General features: G+C 43.4%; 1 protein-coding gene across 1 annotated transcript in view; it reads right to left on the bottom strand.

Moving 5' to 3' along the window:
• Positions 1-20,529, bottom strand: part of Abca13 (ATP binding cassette subfamily A member 13) — a 395,665-nt gene that overhangs the window by 191,839 nt on the left and 183,297 nt on the right. Inside the window, 4 exon segments of the mRNA XM_038325545.1 lie at positions 4,067-4,297; positions 5,596-5,753; positions 11,842-12,038; positions 19,381-19,599. Coding sequence (XP_038181473.1) covers positions 4,067-4,297; positions 5,596-5,753; positions 11,842-12,038; positions 19,381-19,599 — 805 coding nt within the window.

Below are 20,529 nucleotides of genomic sequence, written 5' to 3'. Positions count from 1 at the left end.
GGCTCAGACATGCCCTGGGCTTCTCCTCTAGCACAGGGAAGACAGTTAATCTATCAAAAGTCCCTGAAGATCAAGTGAACTTTTGAGCATGGCTATGATTTAATTCTACTGTCACTCCAAGGAGGTGACAGCTCCCCACAGATGATAGGAAGCATTACCATTTTGACTAGTTTGTCCAAGTCATCACTTTTCATACTTAGAATATCAGTGAAGCTGTTCTGTTTCTTGTATATGTGTATATGTATAAACACTAATAAAGATTTAGTCTTTATTAGCATATATTCAATTACAATACTGTCATTCAAATCTATTTCCATACTTTGATTCATCCTGCATGACCCTCTCTTACCCTCCCTTGCTTGGTGTCCCTTCTCTCAAACAATCACCCTTCTCCTTACAGATCTATTTCTGAAGTCTAGATTCTGAGTATGAGAGAAAGCACGTAGTGTTTTTGCTTGGTATAACTTGTTTCACTTAGCATGATGAGCTCTTGCTGCACCCATTTCCCTACAAATGACATAACTTCACTATCCGAAAAAAAAAAAAAAACCTACAGAATGAACATACGCCAGATCTTTTAAACCATTCATCACCTAGACAACTTCCTTAATTTGGCTGTTGAGGATCGTTCTGGTAGGCTGACTTGGAGTCCTTCTGGCATATACTCAGGAGCTGTACAGATGAAGTACATGGTAGTTATACTGGTAAATCTCCACACTAATTTCTACAGTGGTCACAGCAATCTACTTTCTTATCAGCCATATAAAAATGTTTCCTTCCCCACATCCCCTTCATCTTTTGTTGTCTGAATGATAACATTAGGCTGTGATGGAATCCCAGTGTGGCTTTCAGTTTTCCATTTTAAACAATCAAAAAACACTTAGGCTTACCAAGACTGAGTGATTGACCCAAGGTCCAGGAGCTCAGAGGAATAAATATCTGGACTTAGAAGTGTCTGCATAAGGGTTGAAGCAATGGGTCTATGGGTAAGAGCACTTACAGCTCTTGTAGAGGACCCAGGTTTAGTTCCCAGCCTCCCCATGGTAGTTTGCAATTGCTTTTAATGCCTGTTCTAGAGGATATGACATACTCTCTGAACATTGAGGGTTCATGCACGTATGTGTTTCACATATATGCACTTGTGTACAGTCACATATATTTAACATGAAATATCTACAAACAGAATTGTCTGGGGTAAAATTGGTGCTTTCTCTACTGTAACTCATCTCAAAAGGTAGGCATATCTTCTGAAGTATATAAACAACTAAAGTTTCTGTTTCTGTGGGTTCAAATAATTATGGGTTGCAAATGCCCAGAAAGGGCACCATGTTTGTATTGGATGTGTGCAGACTTTTTCTTGTCCTTGTTCTTCTGAAAATTAACCCGAGTCATTTGGTTAATACCAATTAGGCAAGCACTCACAGCACAGCCTACTTTCTAGGCTGCTGGCTTGTATTGTGGCAGGGAAGCATAACACTCCCAGAGCTCCCAGTCCTTGGGCAAGTCACAGAAAAAGCACAGAACTTATCACGGTGGGCATCATGAAGAAAAGTCAGTGTTCAGTGAGGGAACCAGGGGAAAGCATTGTATGTTGATGCAGAGTCAGAACTTGAAAGCTTTCTTCCCAGGTTGAACTCATGTCAAGGCTTCTGGGACAACAGCAAGAAGCAACCAGCAAGACATAGGCTCACGGCGATGGTAATCACTGACCTCAGAGAGCAGCTCATAGACACCGCGAACACATACTAGGCCGGTATTTTTTTTTAATTGCTTCTTCATGCTCTACTTACTCTATCAAAAAGGACAGGGTGGAGATAGTGGGAACAGGTATTCTCTAGCCATGTTGGACAATACAATAAAGAGCAGTGCCCAGACCAAAGACTATATAACTCATTCCCAGAAATCTTCTGTCCACATGCAGATCCACCCTTTATGAATTGTGTGACTTGGAGTAAGGAAAGCAGCCTATCAAGGCTGAGATTCCTCACTTAGAAATGGGAATGATACCATCTTTAAGGGAGCACAAGGCATTCCAAATATCAAAGTAAGGACCTTGCAAGACTGTGAATCTTCTTGTTTTACTCTCACCTATGAATATTGACTTCCAACAAAATATGTGATGGCTGTTATCAGTTAGAGGCTTTGATGGCCCTCCCTTGCCCATTGAGTATGCATTCCAAGACCAAAAACTGTACCTGAATTCTACAGACAAATAGCTATCACTAAGTATTCATGGAGGGTGAGTATACCTGGAGACTAAAATTCAGAATTGCCCAAGTTCTTTATATAAAATGGTATGGTATTTATACCCAGCCCACTGACATTCTACGTCATACATCTCATCTCTTGACTATGTATCATATCTGAATAAGGCAAATATTATAGACAAATAATTGTTCATTTCCAGAGGAATGATGATTGTAAAGTCTTCATATGTTCAATACACGCGGCACTATTTCTGAACACTTGCAACCTGTAATTACTTAAACCCACAGATACAGAACCTGTAATTGTACTTCTGCTCCCTAATGCATGCCTAAAGTGAAGTCTGATTCGAGAATTAGGCACAGTAAGAGATTAATTGCAACAACTAATAATAAAAGCAAAGGAGAACAATTATTTATAAGATACTATAATAAAAATCAGGCAGGTATAATTTCTCCCTCCTGTCCCTCCCTCCCCCATCCGCCCCCACAATGTGTTCATTTGCTGGACTGTGTCTAATAGCCATAGTTTACTATAGGTACCAGAACAGGGACAAGCATCACTACTGCTGAGAAAGGGCAGTAGTGCACCTAAATTTCTCAAGGGTTGCCTTGCCTTCAGGACCACAAGCCCAGCTTTGCGACTTTTAGTCCGAAATTCATTCTAAGTTTCACCCTAACTTTAAAAATTAACCATTTTAATTCCCATAGTTATCCAAAGTTTCTAATATGTGGTTCAGATGGATAATGCCTACTAACAACAACAACGACAAAAATGATTGGTCACGAGTATTATTTCTGAAACCAGTAAACTAAACTAGAGGCTTATTTTAACTTTAATTTCCTGTCTTTCTTTTGAGTTTTAGTCTGAAGCCCTTTCAATAGCTAAGATCAAGAAAAAATTAAAATTTACATGTGGGTCACATGTAGGTGTAATATCAGGAACTCACACAAAGATTTCTTCCAATTGGGTTTTGCAGCTCAGAATTTTCCTTCAAAGGAAATATAAGCAAACTCTTGGCTGGCCACTATGATGGGATGGCATTGAGTAATGGATGTTCTCAGCTCAGTTCCAAAAGCTGACAGTGCCAGGTGTCAGAGGAAAGAGGGAGCTTGGGACAGGGAGAAGACCTGTGTTCAGTACCACGTAGGTGGTAGAATATCTGACGCTTGTCTATTTGCCCACTGCATAAACACAGCTCCCAAGCAGAGGTCCACAGAGGAGGCAGGCTCCCCCACTACTGAGAACTTACTAGTCATCTACAGATTCCAGTTCAAATACATCTCAGGACTCAAGTATAGGAATACTATTTGGTTAAATAGTAGCCAGCAGTGGAATGTGTTAAATTCGGGTTTGGACTTTGACTATACATGACTGTAGTGATTGATCTTAGGTGTCAGCAAGATGAGATCTGCAATCACTAGGAAGATAAGCCTCTAGGGATGGTTATGGGGGACTATCTCATTAGTTTACTGAATGGGGAGACCCGTCCTGAAATGAGTTTCTCTGTTCCTTGGATGTGGATCCTGGCTGAATAAAAAGGAGTAAGCTTGCTGAGGACAAACATTTCACCACTCTGTGTGTCCTGACTGTGGATGCAGTGTGACCAGCTGCCTGGCACTCCTGCCAACATGATAGACTACATATCCTGGTACTGTAAATCAAAATAAACCATATCTTCCTGAAGTTGCTTTTGTCTTGGATATTTGATCACAGTAACAGGGAAAAGTAATTGATACAGTCAGGGCTTGAAAATAAATAATAAATAAATACACACAATAGTCTCCATTGCTTCCCCATTCATCCATCTCTCTTTAAGTATGGAACTAGCCATGGAAATAGAAACCACATCAGCACGTACCTCTTCCAAGGTGGTGTCTGAGATGCCATACCCTGTCAGGTGTAGGTGCTGTAAGTTCTGATCCAGGGCCTGGCAAAGCCCCTTGAAGCAGGACTTGTCTGCATCCTTGGGGATGGTGTAGGTCAGCTCACCTCCACTGCTATCTTTGAGGAATGCTTGCGGAATATAGACCTGTATCAAGGATGTAACACGAGCTACATCCTTGGGTTCCTGGGTCTCTAGGACAGAGGGCTACCAGAAAGAGAAATGGGTAAGAAGGCAGCAAGGAAGATCAAGCCAAATACTGAGCTCTCGAATAATATATTCGTATATGTGTTATTTCAGACTTCTATTTCAAAACAAGGACAGATTGCTGCATTTAAGCAGGAGGGGGCCTTTCAATGATGTGTTACACATTTTCTCTTCTTGGTTAATGTATGTGTGTGTGCACACAGGGACATGTGCACCAATGTTGAAGACAGAGGACAACTTGAAGGTCGTCCTCGGGAAAACTGTCTACCTCCTTTAAGGCAGGGTCTCTTACTGAACCTGGAGCGCATTAATTAGGCTAGCCTGGCTGGTCAGTAAGTACCAGGTATTTGTCTTGGCCTCTTAGCACTGGGATGGCAGGTGTATATCATCAAACCTGGCATCTTTATGTGTTCTCTGGGCTTCTAAGTCAACGCCTCATGTTTGTAAGGTACTTTACCAGCTGAGCCATCCCCAAGCCCCCTTTCCTGTTTTATAAAATGTATATCTACACTGGTAAACCTGGTAAGCCTGCTTTTGACCCATGCACCCATACTGGTTCCAAATGCCCTGGAGACATTTAGAATGATGAATTGGAGCAAACCTTGCCTTTCCAGAAAAATTATTATGGAGACTCAAGTACTAGTAGTGCAAAAACACGGGTCTGAGTATTTCAAAAGGAGGAGCTAGGAATCCTAGTCAAAGAGAAAGGGGCCTTCTATGAATAACAATATAATCACCTCAGCTAGAGAAAAGACACTCAAAGAAGTCAAGGGCAGACTTTTGATGGTCACCAAGGATAAGACAGTCATGAGGACCTGGAAAGTGAGTTTCTGGATTCTAGTCCCAGGGTCTCTGCTCCTTTCCTGACTGACAATATGCAATAATATCTACAGTCATGACTTAGGTTTGATCACTCACTTCCTGATCATAACTGCTCCACCTCTTAGCTGCTCTGCTTCTCGGACAGGCAAGATTCAAGCCTCCAGAAGTGGGTATCACTGTCAAAGCTATTTCAAGAACTCCTTGGCCAATTGAGCTTCCTGACAGCTGTTCTTGGTATCTACCAGGTCATTCTGGCCCCTCTTATGTTTTTTTTTCTAGAAGATTAAATCAACCCTAGGGTTAACAGAGGAGAACCATCACTGTTCAGGCCTGAAAGGAGTTCTTTGGACTCCTGAGACATCCTGCACAAAAGGCCTCCAGTTGGACCTTATTGTTGTACAAGCATCCTGCTTTGTTTCGGGTGACATGTGTGGGACAAGGCTTCCCCAGTGAAATAAAAGAGCGGCACTTCTCACCTGTTTGGTAAGTGTCAGAGTGAGTCCTTGGCCATAGGTCTCCTTCAGGCCGGCAGGAGGAGCACAGCATCTGAGCTTCCCTTGCTGGAGCACAGCCACGTGGTCACTGAGCATCTCAGCTTCATCCAGGTGGTGGGTTGTGAAGATGATTGTGCGACCTGTATCCAAGCACAGGATGCATCAGAACCAGCATAACAAGGGTCCTTCCCTAGGAATGGAGGACTGGGACAGGACTGAAAGAGAGTAACAGTGCTTTAAATAGGGGGGACCAGGATGGTTCTGTGTAAAAGCCTAACCAGGTCTACTTTGAGAATTAGAAATCCTGAGAAGTGCTCCTTATAGTTTCCCAAGAGATCTTGATTGCTATTTACACAAACACCCTCCATGCCTTCCTTCATTAGGCTTGGGAGACACTGCCAGGCAAGAAGGGAGAAACAGCTATGCAATAAAGACCCTGAGTTCAGCAGCTTTGTTTTCTAGGCCTAAGATGTAATAGCATCGAAACATGTGCTGCATCCTAGAAATCACTTAGAAACACTGAGCCACAAGAATGTGGGAGACAAGCATGGGAGCTGGGGGTGGGGAATTAAGTCATGAGCCTTCCTAGGGGCGAGAGATGCTGAGTTTAGCACTCTCCTTCTGCAGAAATGCATGCTATGCCCACGTGTCTACAATGAATTTAGAATTCATTAAATTTCTTTGTGAAAAAGAAAGTCTCTGATTTACCTTAGGAAAACAGAAGCAGGCGAAACTTGGGGTATTTGAGGAAAGGTATTTCAATTAATATAAATAGATGCTGTTCTTGCTTTTAGCTACTCTTTCCCCTTTGGGTCAAATTGAGCCTCATTTAGCTGGTCTATCAAATAGAAGAAACATATTCAATGATTCTGGTTTCAAGAACAAATTTTTTAAATAGACAATGACAAACCTGATTTTAATTCTACTTAATTTCATATTTTTCATAAAGGAGAAGAATTAAGAGGTCAAGAGTCTTATTCTTTTTGTTCTTTCCTTGATTTTGTTTTTATTACTTTTTGGGTTGGTTTTATTTGATTGTTGAGGCTGTATCTCACTCTAGACCAAGCTGGTCTAGAAATCAGTATGTAGCCCAGGCTAGCTTCAAGTCCACAGTCTTAGGACTGCTGGGAGGTGAACCACAGTGTTTGTTATCTAGTTAATCGTTCAGAATCCATCCAGACAGAAGCAATGAAAGGTAGTGCAGAACACAACAGGGAGTGGAGTGCCCAGTGCCAATTCTTACTATAGAATGTGTTACAAAGACCATGGGCAATATCTTTGTCTTTAGTTCCTAGATGCTAAGAAAATGTGCTCATGCCTGACCTATGACCATCAGAGGCAAATTAGTTATTTTGAGTAGAACTATCCCACAGCTCAGATGCATGTCCCAATACAATACAATACTCTAAGAACAGACATCCACTCAGCTGAGATTCTTAAGGAAAATAAAAGGAAGAAGGGTAGGGTGAGGAGCTGAGAGAATAGAAAGAGGGACAGAGAAATGCTGGCTAAATCACACAAATCTTCAGTTAGGCAAGGTGGTAGAGTCTGGAGACCTGCTACACAACACAATAGCTACAGCTATTCATTGTGCATGTAAAATTTACTGAGAGATTAGTCCTTCAATACACAAACACACACACACACACACACAAAATATCCATTTGTAAGGTGATAGGCATGTTAATTAGCTCTGTTTAATCTTTTCTCTCTGCAATACAAATATCAAAACGTACAATTTTTACTTGTCAACTACACTTTACTAAAGCTGGATGAGATAAGTAAGCGAATAATTCCCAACGAATTTAGATTACAGCCCCAGATATCTGATCCATGATGGCTCCCAGTGGATGCTACAGGAACCCACGATGCTGCTCTATCCTCAAAGCATATTCTAACAAGCCATTGCCCTGCTCTTTCTTTCCAATTCTGGTGGTGCAGCCCTTCCTATCCAGACGTTATTTCCAAAATTTACAGTTCCTGAATGGACTTCTTGTGTATTTTTTAAATGATGATAACCTCTCATGTACGGAGAGTCCACACACCAGATATTGAACCACATGCACTTTTCAAGCAGCTCATTGACTCCTTAGAGCAGTGGCTCTTAACCTTCCTAATGCTGAGACCCCTTAATACAGTTTCTCATGTTGTGGAGATCTCCAGCCATAGGATTATTCTGCTGATCCTTTATAATAGCAACTTTGCTACTGTTATGAACCATGTTGTGAATACCTGATATTCAGGATATCTGACATGAGACCCCTTTTGAAATGATCCTTCAGTGCCCAAAGGGTTGCAACCAACAGGCTGGGAACTGATTCCTCGGAGAAATGATCCTATAGGGCGGTGTGATAGTTTCCTTTTGCAACAGAGAAAACTGTAGCCTGGCGGAGCTTGGCCATCTCACCGACCTCACAAAGGAAATGGGCAGCCAGTCTGGAGTCTGTTCTAGGCATTTGTTTGTGATGTGCCACCTGGCTCTGGTGCCTCTGCCTTGCTATTGATCTTTCCAGGGTAGACAACGAAATGCTGGCACCAGGACTGATCAAAAGCTCACACTGTCCACCAAAGAACAACACACACACACATACACACACACACAGAGAGAGAGAAAGAGAGAGAGAGAGAGAGAGAGAGGGAGGGAGGAAGGGAGGGAAAGAGGGACGGAGGGAAAGAGGGAGGGAGGAAGGGAGAGAGGGAGGGAGGGACGGAGGGAGGGAGAGAGAGAAGGAGGGAGGGAGGGAGAGAGAGAGGGAGGGAGGGAGGGAGGGAGAGAGAGGGAGGGAGGGAGGAAGGGAAAGAGGGAGGGAGGCAGGGAGGGACGGAGGGAGAGAGGGAGAGAGGGAGGGAGGGAGAAGATGCCCAATAGACTGAGCATCCAGTACTCAGTGTTCTGATGGGAAAATGACTTTTCTCCTCAGCAGGTAACATTTGTTTCCACACTGTCTTAAATCTTTCTCACAACGCCTGGTCAGTTGCCAGTTGAGGGGGTTTACAGGAACAAGCCAAACATTTTCATTTTTGAAGACATGTTTTCCTTTTACTACTGTCTAGCCAATCTTCTTACAGGTTGTTAATTTTGTACTCCAATCAGTACAACAGCTCCAAAGGAGTCTCCCGAAGATGAAAATAATTGCTATTAAACAACAAGGAATGGAACAGCAGAGTTTAATGGAGACTACCTTTTCCGCAGGCCTACACTGCAGCTGTCCATCGTGACTATTTAAACTCTAAACGGTCCACCAGCTAACGACCCAAGAAGTGGGGAAGAGAGCTGGGAAATGCCATCCTTTGGACATGGCATGACTGCTACAATAGGAACTCACAGCAGTGTGGTCACATGCACAAGACCAAGCCAAAAGTTGCTGGGGGGTGCAGGAGAAGAATAATTATTTCTTGGGGATTCAACCACTGCGAGTTCTCCTATCTTCTGGTAGAGATGGCTCCACCCGATGTATTTATGGGCAATTCTAACTGAAGTTCAAAGGGGGAATGTTGGGAGTACAGGGAGGAGTTGGAGGGAGAATGGAAAGATACATATGATATTCAAAACTGAAAGCAAACCCCAGAATAGAGTGAGAAGGGGTTCCCAAAGAAGCATTTGCAGTTGGAGATTGCTGGGATAGAGAAATCCATTAAGGAATGGTTAATATTAAGTTGTTTATGCCCCAGCAGATGACACGACACTAGTACATATATGTGTAACACTAGCTGAACTCAGTGAGCTGCTTTTAGAAAGCATGGGATTGGAAGTGTAGTGTGTCGGCAGGGCCGGGAGAGTTTGAGGGAGGCAGTGAGGGATGGCTACATGGAAAATACATTATATACGTGTACTAATTTTTCAAAGAATATTTTAATGAAAAAGTATATATAATTAATATATTTTAAACAACTCTATCTCTGATTCTTAAACAATAATTGTGGGATTGCACTGTTTAATTTGTGCAATCCACAGAGCAGGGAAATTATAATCCATTCATCTAACCTCCATCCATCTTCTTTGCCAGTCCCATTCAAAGTGGCAGGAAAGTCAGCGATCCAATCTTAAATTTTAATCAGTGCCCATAGCTGCATTTAGTGTTTTCTACACGAGTTTCCCATTTTCTCATTCCAGGCCCTTCTTCTGTTCTCGCAAAGGGCACGCAGGTAAATGGATCAAAGAGGCGGAAGGAACAGTTACGAGCGGGGGTGATGATTATGATGGCCGAGACCCACGGCACTGTCCTCTCACTCCCAGCGTCTGCAGCCTGGGCTGGGGTTCTCTCAGGGAGTCAGACCAGAGCGTTTCATATTCCATGCCTCCCGCTTATCTGAGGCATTCTGGTTTGTAGACCCCGAAACCTGACCTGGCCTCCAGCAAGACAGCTCCAAGGGCAGCATCTCTCACAAGCTCTGGCTCTGTCTCAGGGTTGCAGCTGTGGATCTAGGAAGGGTGAAGACGCCAGTCCCCAATGCTTCCCAGGGGCCCAGAACTCTCTGCTCAGCATCCTGACCTCAAGGTCAGCTTCATAGACAGGACCTAAATTCCTCCCCTGCAGCTGCACAACCTAAACCAAGAGCACATGGGACAGCAAAGTTGTATCTGCTGGCTCCATTCCCCAGCTCCTCAATCTGTGTTCTCCTGTAATTCCTCAGAACCGCGGGACAGAAGGAACAGAATCGCCGCCTATTTGCTGAAGAAAAGGGCAGGTTCTAGATTGTTCTTCCCTCCCCATTCTTTTCCTACAGCAAACCCTGATCTACTGACAAGGAAGCTGGAGTTTTAAGTCAAGCCAAAGAAAAGTGGTAAGCTAGGAAATGAAAAGTTGCGGGGGAGACACAACATTTTATAAGATTTGTGCAACCTGGCCACAGAAGTTTTGATAATCCTTCATCAGCACTGAGATGAGCTTCACCGATCCCCATGTTCTGTTCAAAGCATGTGTCTATGTACGATGCCTATAGCATCACTTCCTGACTGTTTGTAGTATGGAAACAGGCAGAAGATGAAAAGCAGCAAGCAGTTGTCTACCCAATGTTTGCAGTAATAAATGAGCAATAAAATGAGACATATGGCCCCTCTTTGGCAGAGGTGTGTTTCCCCCTTTGTCAGCTTTCTCTAGAGATGTGAGACTACCACACCATCCATCTCACCATGCCCCAGCTTCCTTGTGTAACAGAAGGTGCTGCCATTTAGATCCTGAGGACCTTCCAATGGTCTACATACTAAGGGCCTATTTGTCAGCCTGATATGCTAGCGGTAGGGCCATCAGGAGATGTGGCTTGCTAGATGGAAGTTAGGCCCTTGGACTGTGTCCCTCCTGGGCCTTGCTTCTATACCATCATGAAGTGATCTTACCCATCTACCATAAGATACTGTACCACTGCAGGCCTAAAGAAAAAGGACAACTGTGGCTGGCACTTATTGTCAACTTGAGGAGCCCAGAGTTTTTGGAGAAGAGAAACCTCAACTCAGAGATCAGCCACACCAGACAGGGCTGTGGGTACAGTAGTGAGGAATTGTTTGAATGATAATTGACATGGGAGGGTCCAGCGCATGGTGGTCACCATGACCATCCCTGGGTCTGAGGACCTAGCTGAATAAGAGAACAAGACAGGAAGTGGTCCAGAGAGTTAGGCGGCAAAGCCGTGTCTATCCATAGTGCCTGCCTCCAGCGTCCTGCCTTGAGTTCCTGCTTGGACTACCTTCAATGATAGAGTATCACCTGCAAGTATTGGGTAAAATAAACCCTTTCTTGCCCAGGTTGCCTTTGGCCAGAGTATTTTATCCAGGTCACAGCAAAGCAAACTAGAATGAGGACTAACCACTCATTTACTGGGAGCTTTGACATTATGAGCCCAGTCTTTTTAGCCACAGCAGTGGAAAGCTGGCTAACTCAGGAAAGTTTGTCTTTGATGGCCTCTAACTGCATCCTTTCATCTTTCGTGCTTCTAAAATGGAATGTAATTTAGACAAAGCCAGTTTCAAACGACATCACCTATAATTATAGCTCACGGATTGTATTATTTCTAATATTGACTTAAGAGATCAAATACAAAGTAGGTATTCTTAGTATTATAAATATATTAGCAAACAAATATATCATAAACTACTAGAATATCTTACTTGTTCTGAAACAATATCATGCATCCTCATTGTAATATGACTTGCTTCATACATACAATAGCCAATCTTTTCTCAAGCACAGCATTGTGGAGAGAGAAATGGGAATGGGTCTCACCACCTACCTTTCCGGTACTTGAGTAGAATATCCCAGAGGCTGCGACGGGAGCAAGGGTCTACCCCACTGCTTGGCTCATCCAGAACCACTGTCTTTGACATGCCCATGAAAGCAATACCAATGGAGAGCTTCCTCTTCATGCCCCCAGACAGAACTCGAGCTGGCTTGTGCTGATGCTGAGTTAGCTCCACTTCATCAAGAGTTCTGCAACAAGAAAGTCCTCATTCTTCTTCCTGAATACCTGAAAGCTTTGCCCTGGGTTTCATGTCTTGTACAATGGCTTACTGTGCCTGAGGTCTTTATAAACTGTGCAGGGTCCTTGTGGCAAGAGTTAGGGATGCTGGGGTACACACTAGGCACGGTAGCACTGGGCTTATATGTGGGCCAATGACACCATGTCATTGCATCAAGCATGATATTAGTCACGGTATCTGAAAAGTACTATGTGCAGAAAGTACTTCTGGCCAACTCTCCTGAGAACCATCTCTCTTCTCTTCATTCAGGCCTCCCGCAAAGAAGGGACCTGAATTCTTCTCATACATATGGAGAACAGTACATTAGCAGAGGCAGCCCCAGGGTTCACCAAAGGCCTTTAACTCGCTGGCCTCTGCATGCTGGCTATGCATGAAAATTTAATGGCCTCATCTAACTGAATTTAATCTAATCAGGAATTTGCAATGATGCCCTGTGTCAAATGGAAATCATCAATAATCACTAACATTAGAGTAAATCTGCAATTGTCCTTCAGTCTTGAGACTTTGAGATTTCATAAAGCTACCAAAAAGAACTTTTTGTATTGATTATTGTTTTAAACATATTTTCACATATCTTGATCACATTCTTTTCCCTCTCCTAACTCCTCCTAGATCCTTCCCACCTCCCTACCCACCCAGTTTCATGTTTTCCCTCTCTGTAAAAATAAAAACAAGCAAAATCAACAAACACAAAATCAATAAGACAAAGCACACAACAGCATAGAGTTTTGTGCTTGACATTTTGTGCTCGACAATGTGCAATGAGTAAGAGACTCTGGAGCACTCAGACTTATATGGGATGTCAAATCCCTCCCCCTCAGAGCTTAGGGATCCATGTAGAAGGGGAAGTAAAAGGATTTGAAGAGCCAGAGCTGATGGACAACTCCAAGGACACAATATCTTCCCAACACCACAGGCCCGATAGCTAAACTCACAGACCCTGGGTCTTCCCAACACCACAGGCCCAATGGGCGTCTAAACTCACAGACCCTTGGTTTTCCCAACACAACAGGCCCGATGCATGTTTAAACTCATAGACCCTGGGTCTTCCCAACACAACAGGCCCGATGCGCATCTAAACTCACAGACCCTGGGTCAGCATGCACAGGTTCAGTCCAGACAAAATTTCAGCAAGAAGAAGGGGCAGTGGATAAAAGGCCCCATTTGTAAAAACAAGATTTTTGCAATTGAGAGCTGCTGGGAGAGGGAAAAAATTGTATTCTCCAATGGAGTAACACTGCGTACATCAGCCATACTCCATGGCAGGCGGCACCATGCTCAGGAGTAGTTGGCTAGCAAGAAAAAAAAAATTAATTCGGTGTTTATTCCTTTTGCTAGGAGCCCCCCTTTCTCACATAATTCCAAAACCACTATGCTTTAATAAGAGTTCCTTACTCTCATTATTTATTTTCAGTCTTTCCATTTCACTCATCCCTAAGCAGCCCCCTCCCTATGAGCGACAGGGCAGGCCTGCTTAGCACTTCCTGACAGCCTACAATTGAAAGGTCATTCCGCAGCAAAAGAGGAAGCTTCTAGACAGGTGCATAAGAACCACAGGGCTCCACAAAGCTGAGCTTCAGGAACACTTGGCTTCTGGAACACTTCCAGACTCCCAGCAAAGTGGCAAGGGAATGACAAGGACTTCCTCGTCTGATGAAGAAGGAGGATTCTCTTGTCACTTTCATCCTATCTCTGCCTTTTCTGCCTGACGCACAGAGGGCGCTCAAATCAGCTTCTTACTGTCTAGTTTTCAGCCAAAAAAGCAAGGCAGTTTGTGTTTAATCCAAGCCTCAGAGTCTATTTCCTGCTTGTCACATCTCAGCCTAATCTCGGGCAATCACTATGCCCCTGTTCTCTAGTGAAGCCGTGGTTTAAAAGAACCCGACAGGAAAGAGGAGAAAGAATGGTTCAGCAAGTGCCTGGACTCCGTAGTCTAGCAACACCTTTCTACACGGACCATTGGAACACAGTAAAGGACAGGAAGGAGCCCGTGTGCCTCATTTGATGGTGTGTTAATGATAAATGAGTCAGCAAAGAAGACGGACAAGAAAATGAGTTATCAAAAAAAAAAACTGTCAAAATGCTTTCAAACTTGCCTGTTCTGATTGTATTTCTATCATACCAAAGTGCTTCCTGCTTGTCTTTTCTATGGACAGCATTCAGGGCCTCTATCATGTCCATGTCCAAGAAGCGCAGGTAGATGTCGTGTTGACGAGTCCTATTGACGACTGTGCCACTGGCATTTAAATCGAGGGATATAACACCAGCTAATATCAGTGGAGTCAAAGGACATGCCTCTTCTCCAGATAAAGACACATTGCTAGAACTGTAGTTAGTCTCTTGGGTATTGTCTGAGGACAGTATAAAAGCCACTCTCAGGGGCTGGAGAGGAATCTATGGCAAAACCTGATCATTCCCAGCCTGCTGGTTTTAGGGCGTGCTAAGTGCTTAGATCAGGCATAAATATCAGAGAATAATAAGCCTCTTGCAAACATTACGCAGGTGTTATCATCTGTTGTTTTGCTTCGTTTTCTTTTTTCTTTGATTTTAAAATTCTAAAATTACTCAAGGCTAGTGTTTTCCTAATTATGGAGGTTTGGCAAATCAAAAGAAAATGGGTAATTTCTGTGAAATTACATTTCTGTTTTCTCATAAAAAGGACAGGAAATCTCCCTAATAAGAATATCATTAAGCAGCACAGAAAGGGAAGAGGACTTCTTCTCATATCAAGTCTCAATTATGTTCCCCAAAATATGTGCGGAAACTTCTTTCATTAATAGAGCAAAAGTTTATCGACCCTTTATAGTGCAGGGCACCTGTCACCTTCCAGGGGCAGAGAAATAAGTCAAATTTTGTCTGTGATTCAAGAAACTCAGAGTCAGGTGGAAAGGCCAGATAAGAAATTACAATAAATACAAAGAAGCTAAGCCCCAGGTTCTGCAGCAATGCCCTGTGACTCTAAAGGAAGTAGCGGAAGGAGTCAGCCAGACGGACAGTGAGATTTGGCACGGTGGCAATGTTTGAGCAGTGTGTTCCAAAGAAAGTTGCAAAAAAGTTGCCAGGACATGAGGGGAGATGAATGACATGTGCAAAAAACAACAAATCCTATTCTTGCCGCTAAGGGGAGGCTACACAATGAAGCCTGGGTAAGACAGGGGAAATGGGCTTAAGTCAGGGCTCATATCCATCATAAACTCACTATGTCTCTCGGTCTAGATGTACGGCAGGTGACTCATGACTTTCAGACCAGCTTTCTCCCATTTTCTCTAAAACTGCTTACCTTGAATCCCAGGTCACCAGGAACTGTCACCACTACCAATATTGCTGTCATATGCCAATCCAGATGTGCTTTTAGTCTGCCCTGTTTCTGGGTTTACTCTCTTGTGATTCTTAGGAATTTAGTATCCAGCGTGTCCCTTAGCACGGGGAGTTTTAATAACTTATGACTTCTAGAAGGATCACTGTTTACCTGTGCAGGGAACTTCTTTTCAAACTCGTGTGTGTGTGTGTGTGTGTGTGTGTGTGTGTGTGTGTGTGTGTGTATGTGTGTGTGTGTGTGCATGTGCGTGTGTGTGTATATGTATATGTGTATGTGTATATGTATGTGTGTATGTGTATATATGTGTATGTGTGCATATATGTGTATATGTGCATGTGTGTGTATGTGTAGAGAGAGCTTCACATGGAACCCAGACTGATCCTGAACTTACTACACAACAGAAGATAAACTTTGACTCCTGATGTTCTAGCCCCAACCTCCCAAATATGAGATTACATCTGTGGTAGACAATCCACAGTGTATGCACTCTTAACTCTAAAACAATGCTGAAACTGGATAAGGGTTCCAGACACCCCACCTTGCCTCCCACACAGTGTGCTGTGTACTATCTGGAGAGATGATCTTTAGCTTCTTTAGAGGTCCCTTCACTGCCCCGTAACCAGCAAGTTTCCATCAAGATTCTCTTCTCTAGCCCATCCTCTACCAGACCACCATCAGCAGTGGACAGACAGGATGTTACAGTTCCTGTCTTCACGCCATCCTCTAACTTCCCAACATGGCATCATTCCAGTTCTCTGTTCCCACTGGGGGAAAAACTGCTATTGCCATACTCCTTGCCTTCCTCCCTACATGGCTCCAGGAAGATCTCCAGGAAGACTTCTTTGTTGAAGGTCATTAATGGTGTCTGTGTAGTAAATCAAAGGTCAGTTCATCTCACTTAACCCCGCAGAGAATTGAGGCATCAATTCCTCCATCTTCCTTAAGGAGCCAAATTCACTCTTCCTCTTTCCCTGCTCCACTCTCTCTTGGCTGACGCTCCATCTCACATCATCATGGGTTACTGTAGACGCGGCTCTATCGGTCATTCTCTCTCTGCTCCACTTTCACACACTGACCTCATTGCACACCGAGATAACCTGCCCCTAACCTGAGCTCTATTATGTTCATTGAAATGCTACGTGGTAGCAATACAACAACAGCATTTCAATCACTCCATGACTGAAGATGTCCCTCTTTTGGCTACTCTTGCCTTCCTTAGATCAAAGGAAAGGCAGAACAATCTGCCTCTTGACAACTGTTCACTCCATGGATGGTACAAGACCTGCTTCCTCCTCTGAGCTCACATGGTAATGAATTCAGACCTTAAGGAAAACAAGCTGTGCTACAGAACACTAATCAGAGGTATATTGGCTCCAAATCAGATGTTTTCGGTTTTCCCTCCCTCTAATTGAGAACTACTGTCCTAAAACATGATCTCATTCTGATTGCTTTTGTATAAATTGGCTTTGTTGCTAGGTAACATGTTGTGAATTGATAACTGTTAAAGGTTGCCTAGTACCCAAATAAGAAAATGAAGCCTATGTGGCATCGTCAGGAACTGGATTTAATCCCCCAGTCACAGTCACAGTAGAATTTGCTGTGGCCCAACATAGATACAAACTTTCAAATTAAATAAGTATGTAGACTCTAGATTTAAATACATATTGTGTATATACTTGACATAAAAGCTAAGTGACTACTATATTAAGAGGCAGAAGGGCACTAGCAGGAGAGGGAGAGGGCAGTATTAGAGAAATGGGTATGAGTATGAGCAAAGCGCAATGACAAACATGTATGAAAATGTCACAATGAAGCCCATCATTTTGTGTGATAACTAAAAATATGCAAAGTCAGCTTTAATGGAAACAAGTGACCCAGGTCTTTATAGTAAGAAGTAGTATATTGTATGCAGTTAATTGGTTATCTAATAGATAGATAGATAGATAGATAGATAGATAGATAGATAGATAGATAGATAGATATAGTCCATACAAGCACAGTTTTTTTCATACTGAGAACTAACTCAAGTTTGAGATGGTTTTAAGTAGTAAAAAGTAAGCATGCTCTCTGTACAATTAAGAGATAATTGCTACATACATTATTTCTGCTATCATTCATTCTACAAAGGTATTATGAGGTGAACTGAGAATAGCATTTTACAGCAGAGAACAGGCCAATGGGGTGACTTTTGAGAGAGAAGGAAAGGGAGAAAGAAGCATTTAAACCAACTTTGCGGTGCCATATGCCACTTTCCACAAGGGCTCCTGTCCCTTGAGGATCTTTTCCAAGACTTTGAATTTAATTTGCATTTGACCCTCAGAGAGTGAGCATCTGTCCAGGGGGCACGTTTGATTTGTTTTACATATGCCCTTGTCATAGCTGGTGTCTAAACACAGGCAGCTATCTCAAGTTGAAATGATCTAAATGTTGCTCTCTTCCCAGAGCGAGCAAAGGAAACTTGTGCAGCCATGCATTCCTCTGAAGCACTCTGTCACTTCTTCCTCAAACTCTGCACTGAGAGACTGGCAGGGGTAGCTGCACAGGGAGTTCCCCTGATGAGCTGCTTTCACATCCTGACCCCCTAGCCACGGAGAAGTATGTGAAGTCCCCATTCTGGGTGTGTGGTCTTGTTCTAACAAAAGAAAGCCCATAACACTGCTTTGCCCCGTCGATATAAAATATTGTGTGTAAACCTAGATCATTCTGCATCGGAAGATGGTCTATTCAGTTAAGACTTCAGAGAACCATGCTTCTGAGGAAGCTTCCACAAGGAGCCAGGGTTCCCTCAACCCTTATGATCTCTACTATAGGATGTTAGGGGACATGTTTTGACCACATTGTAAAGGTACTGCCACCTGTATTCATTAGACACATTGAACAGAGTTGGTAACAAATAACTTTCTCCTCTTAGGCCATCATAATGTTAACAGGGCTGGGTATGCTGTGGTCAAGGCAGAGGCACCAAAATATCCTGAAAAGCCCTTCCTCCCCTGCCCAGTCTGTCATCCTCGAAAAAGAACATCCTCTGATCCTGCATGCTGCAACCCAAGGTAAAGGCTAGGTAAACCTGACTTGTAAGAGCCCTGGGGCAGACCTTCACATCCAGGTCATCTCTCTAAGGATAAACTACCATGTCTGCAATTTGGAAGATAACTGGGACCACAGCATGTTCTCCACTTCCAGAAGGTTCTCATGAACCCCCACTGGCCTATTTCTCCTTCATCCCCGCCCCCCCCCCATGTTCACCGCTATAAAACAAATCTTTCCCATCACCCCATCCCACCACCTGCCTTCTCCTTAGTTTCCTATGTGTCACCTTTTCATTCACATCCACAGTCACCCTGTGATGTACCCGCACTCCTCTCCAGGAGACGGCAGACTGGAACAATGTGATTGCTGCCCTTGTAGCTGCTATTCTAGGTTATCATTAGTGTTTCTCTCACCTGCGCTGGGATGGGTGGGGAAGCCAACAGCAGGTGTGCTGTTTCTCTGTCCACAGTCTCTGCCATGCCTGTGTGCCTGCTGTGGCATGGAGATGCCTACCTTGCAGACCTCAGAGCAATGACAGTGTTCAGTTCATTCACACCTGTGTACCTGATGAATTTGCTGTTCCATAGCATGCCAAATAAAAGTCCATTAGCACGCTTCCTTGTCTTCCTTTGCATTGTGTTTATTCCAGATACACAAGCCTTCTAGCCCCTGTCTAGCCACTCTTCCCATGCTGCCTTGGTTCTTCCCCCATTTCCAAGACAAACAATTACATCTAATTCTTTTCCAGAAAAGCCATCTCTGAGCTCCCCAGGGCTGTTGGCTCTGACATACTTCCATATGCTATATGCTTATATCATAAGATCCACCTGCTATATCTTCCCTTTCCATACACATAGATACAGATGATAGTGATTATCTCTGCGTTCTTCACCTGCATGACTGGGCAAATACAGAAAGAGGAAACAGAGAACCTTTTACTCACTTGTCGACTTGCTGCTGTAGCTCCTTTTTGGTCCACCAAGGTGCTTTTATGGCAGCAAAGAGCATCAGGTGTTCCCGCACAGTGAGGTTGTCCAGGAGAATATCCTGCTGTGGACACACTCCCAGCTCCTCTCTGACCTTGGACAAATCTGTCTGCAGGTTCTTGCCATTTATGATGATCATTCCAGAAGTGGGAGGGTAGAGCCCCATCAACATGGATCTGCAAGGAACAAAGATTCAGCACAAGCAACACCTGGAAGCTCAGAACATCAATGAGCCACTGGGATCCCAGGTGGTGTATGCAGCTTACAGGGAACTCACACCTTCTGCTGACCAGTTTTTTACACAGTCAGTTAAAACATGTGGAATTCATGGGGATGTTGGTCTGTCCAACTTTGAAAGGCGGACCTATGAATGTGCCCTGCCTCCCAGAGGACAGAACGTGATTGTAGACCTCAACAGTTGCGTCACACTTGGGTAAATAGTCTGAGAGAAAGAAGGTGTAGACCCACTTCCATTTATATGGAATTCTGGAATAAGTAAACAAATTAGCAAACAGGTCAGTGGCTACTTGGGGGCCAGGGCCAAAAGATGATACAAGACATCTCCGAAGGGAAAAGAAATGTTCTGTGTCTTCACAGCGGTATGTGCTCTGATGTCAGACAAACATGCCCACTCTGACTGAACTATATGCATAAGTACATGATATTCACTGTACAAAATTATGCCTTAAGAAATTCAATTAGCAACTCTTTTATAGCAACTTCCAAACCTATTTGGGAATTCAACAAAATAATAAATGTACTGATACCTCAAGTATCCTTGGGAGTTGGTTTGACAATAGCCCCCTTACACCAAAATTTCAATATTCCAGTTTAGTGTACAAAAATGGCCGTATGCATGCCATCTGTATCATTTTTCTATGCACTTACAATCATTTGTTTATTGTATTTTTGTATGAATGTTGACAAGAAAAAACTAACATATTTAGGGCAGATGCAATATTTTTCAGGTTGTTTTGATCTGTGTCAGGCAAATCTAGGGAAACGGAATCTGGGGACACAGAGATTAAACTCTATCACTCTGCATGAGTCTCAGAGGCCTTTGCTTTAAATGATAAAGACCCAGTTCAGTAATTAGCTCTCGGGCT

This window comes from Arvicola amphibius, chromosome 1, assembly GCF_903992535.2.
Source record: "Arvicola amphibius chromosome 1, mArvAmp1.2, whole genome shotgun sequence".
NCBI classification, from domain to species: Eukaryota; Metazoa; Chordata; class Mammalia; order Rodentia; family Cricetidae; genus Arvicola; species Arvicola amphibius.
This window is presented reverse-complemented; position numbering and strand designations above follow the sequence as displayed.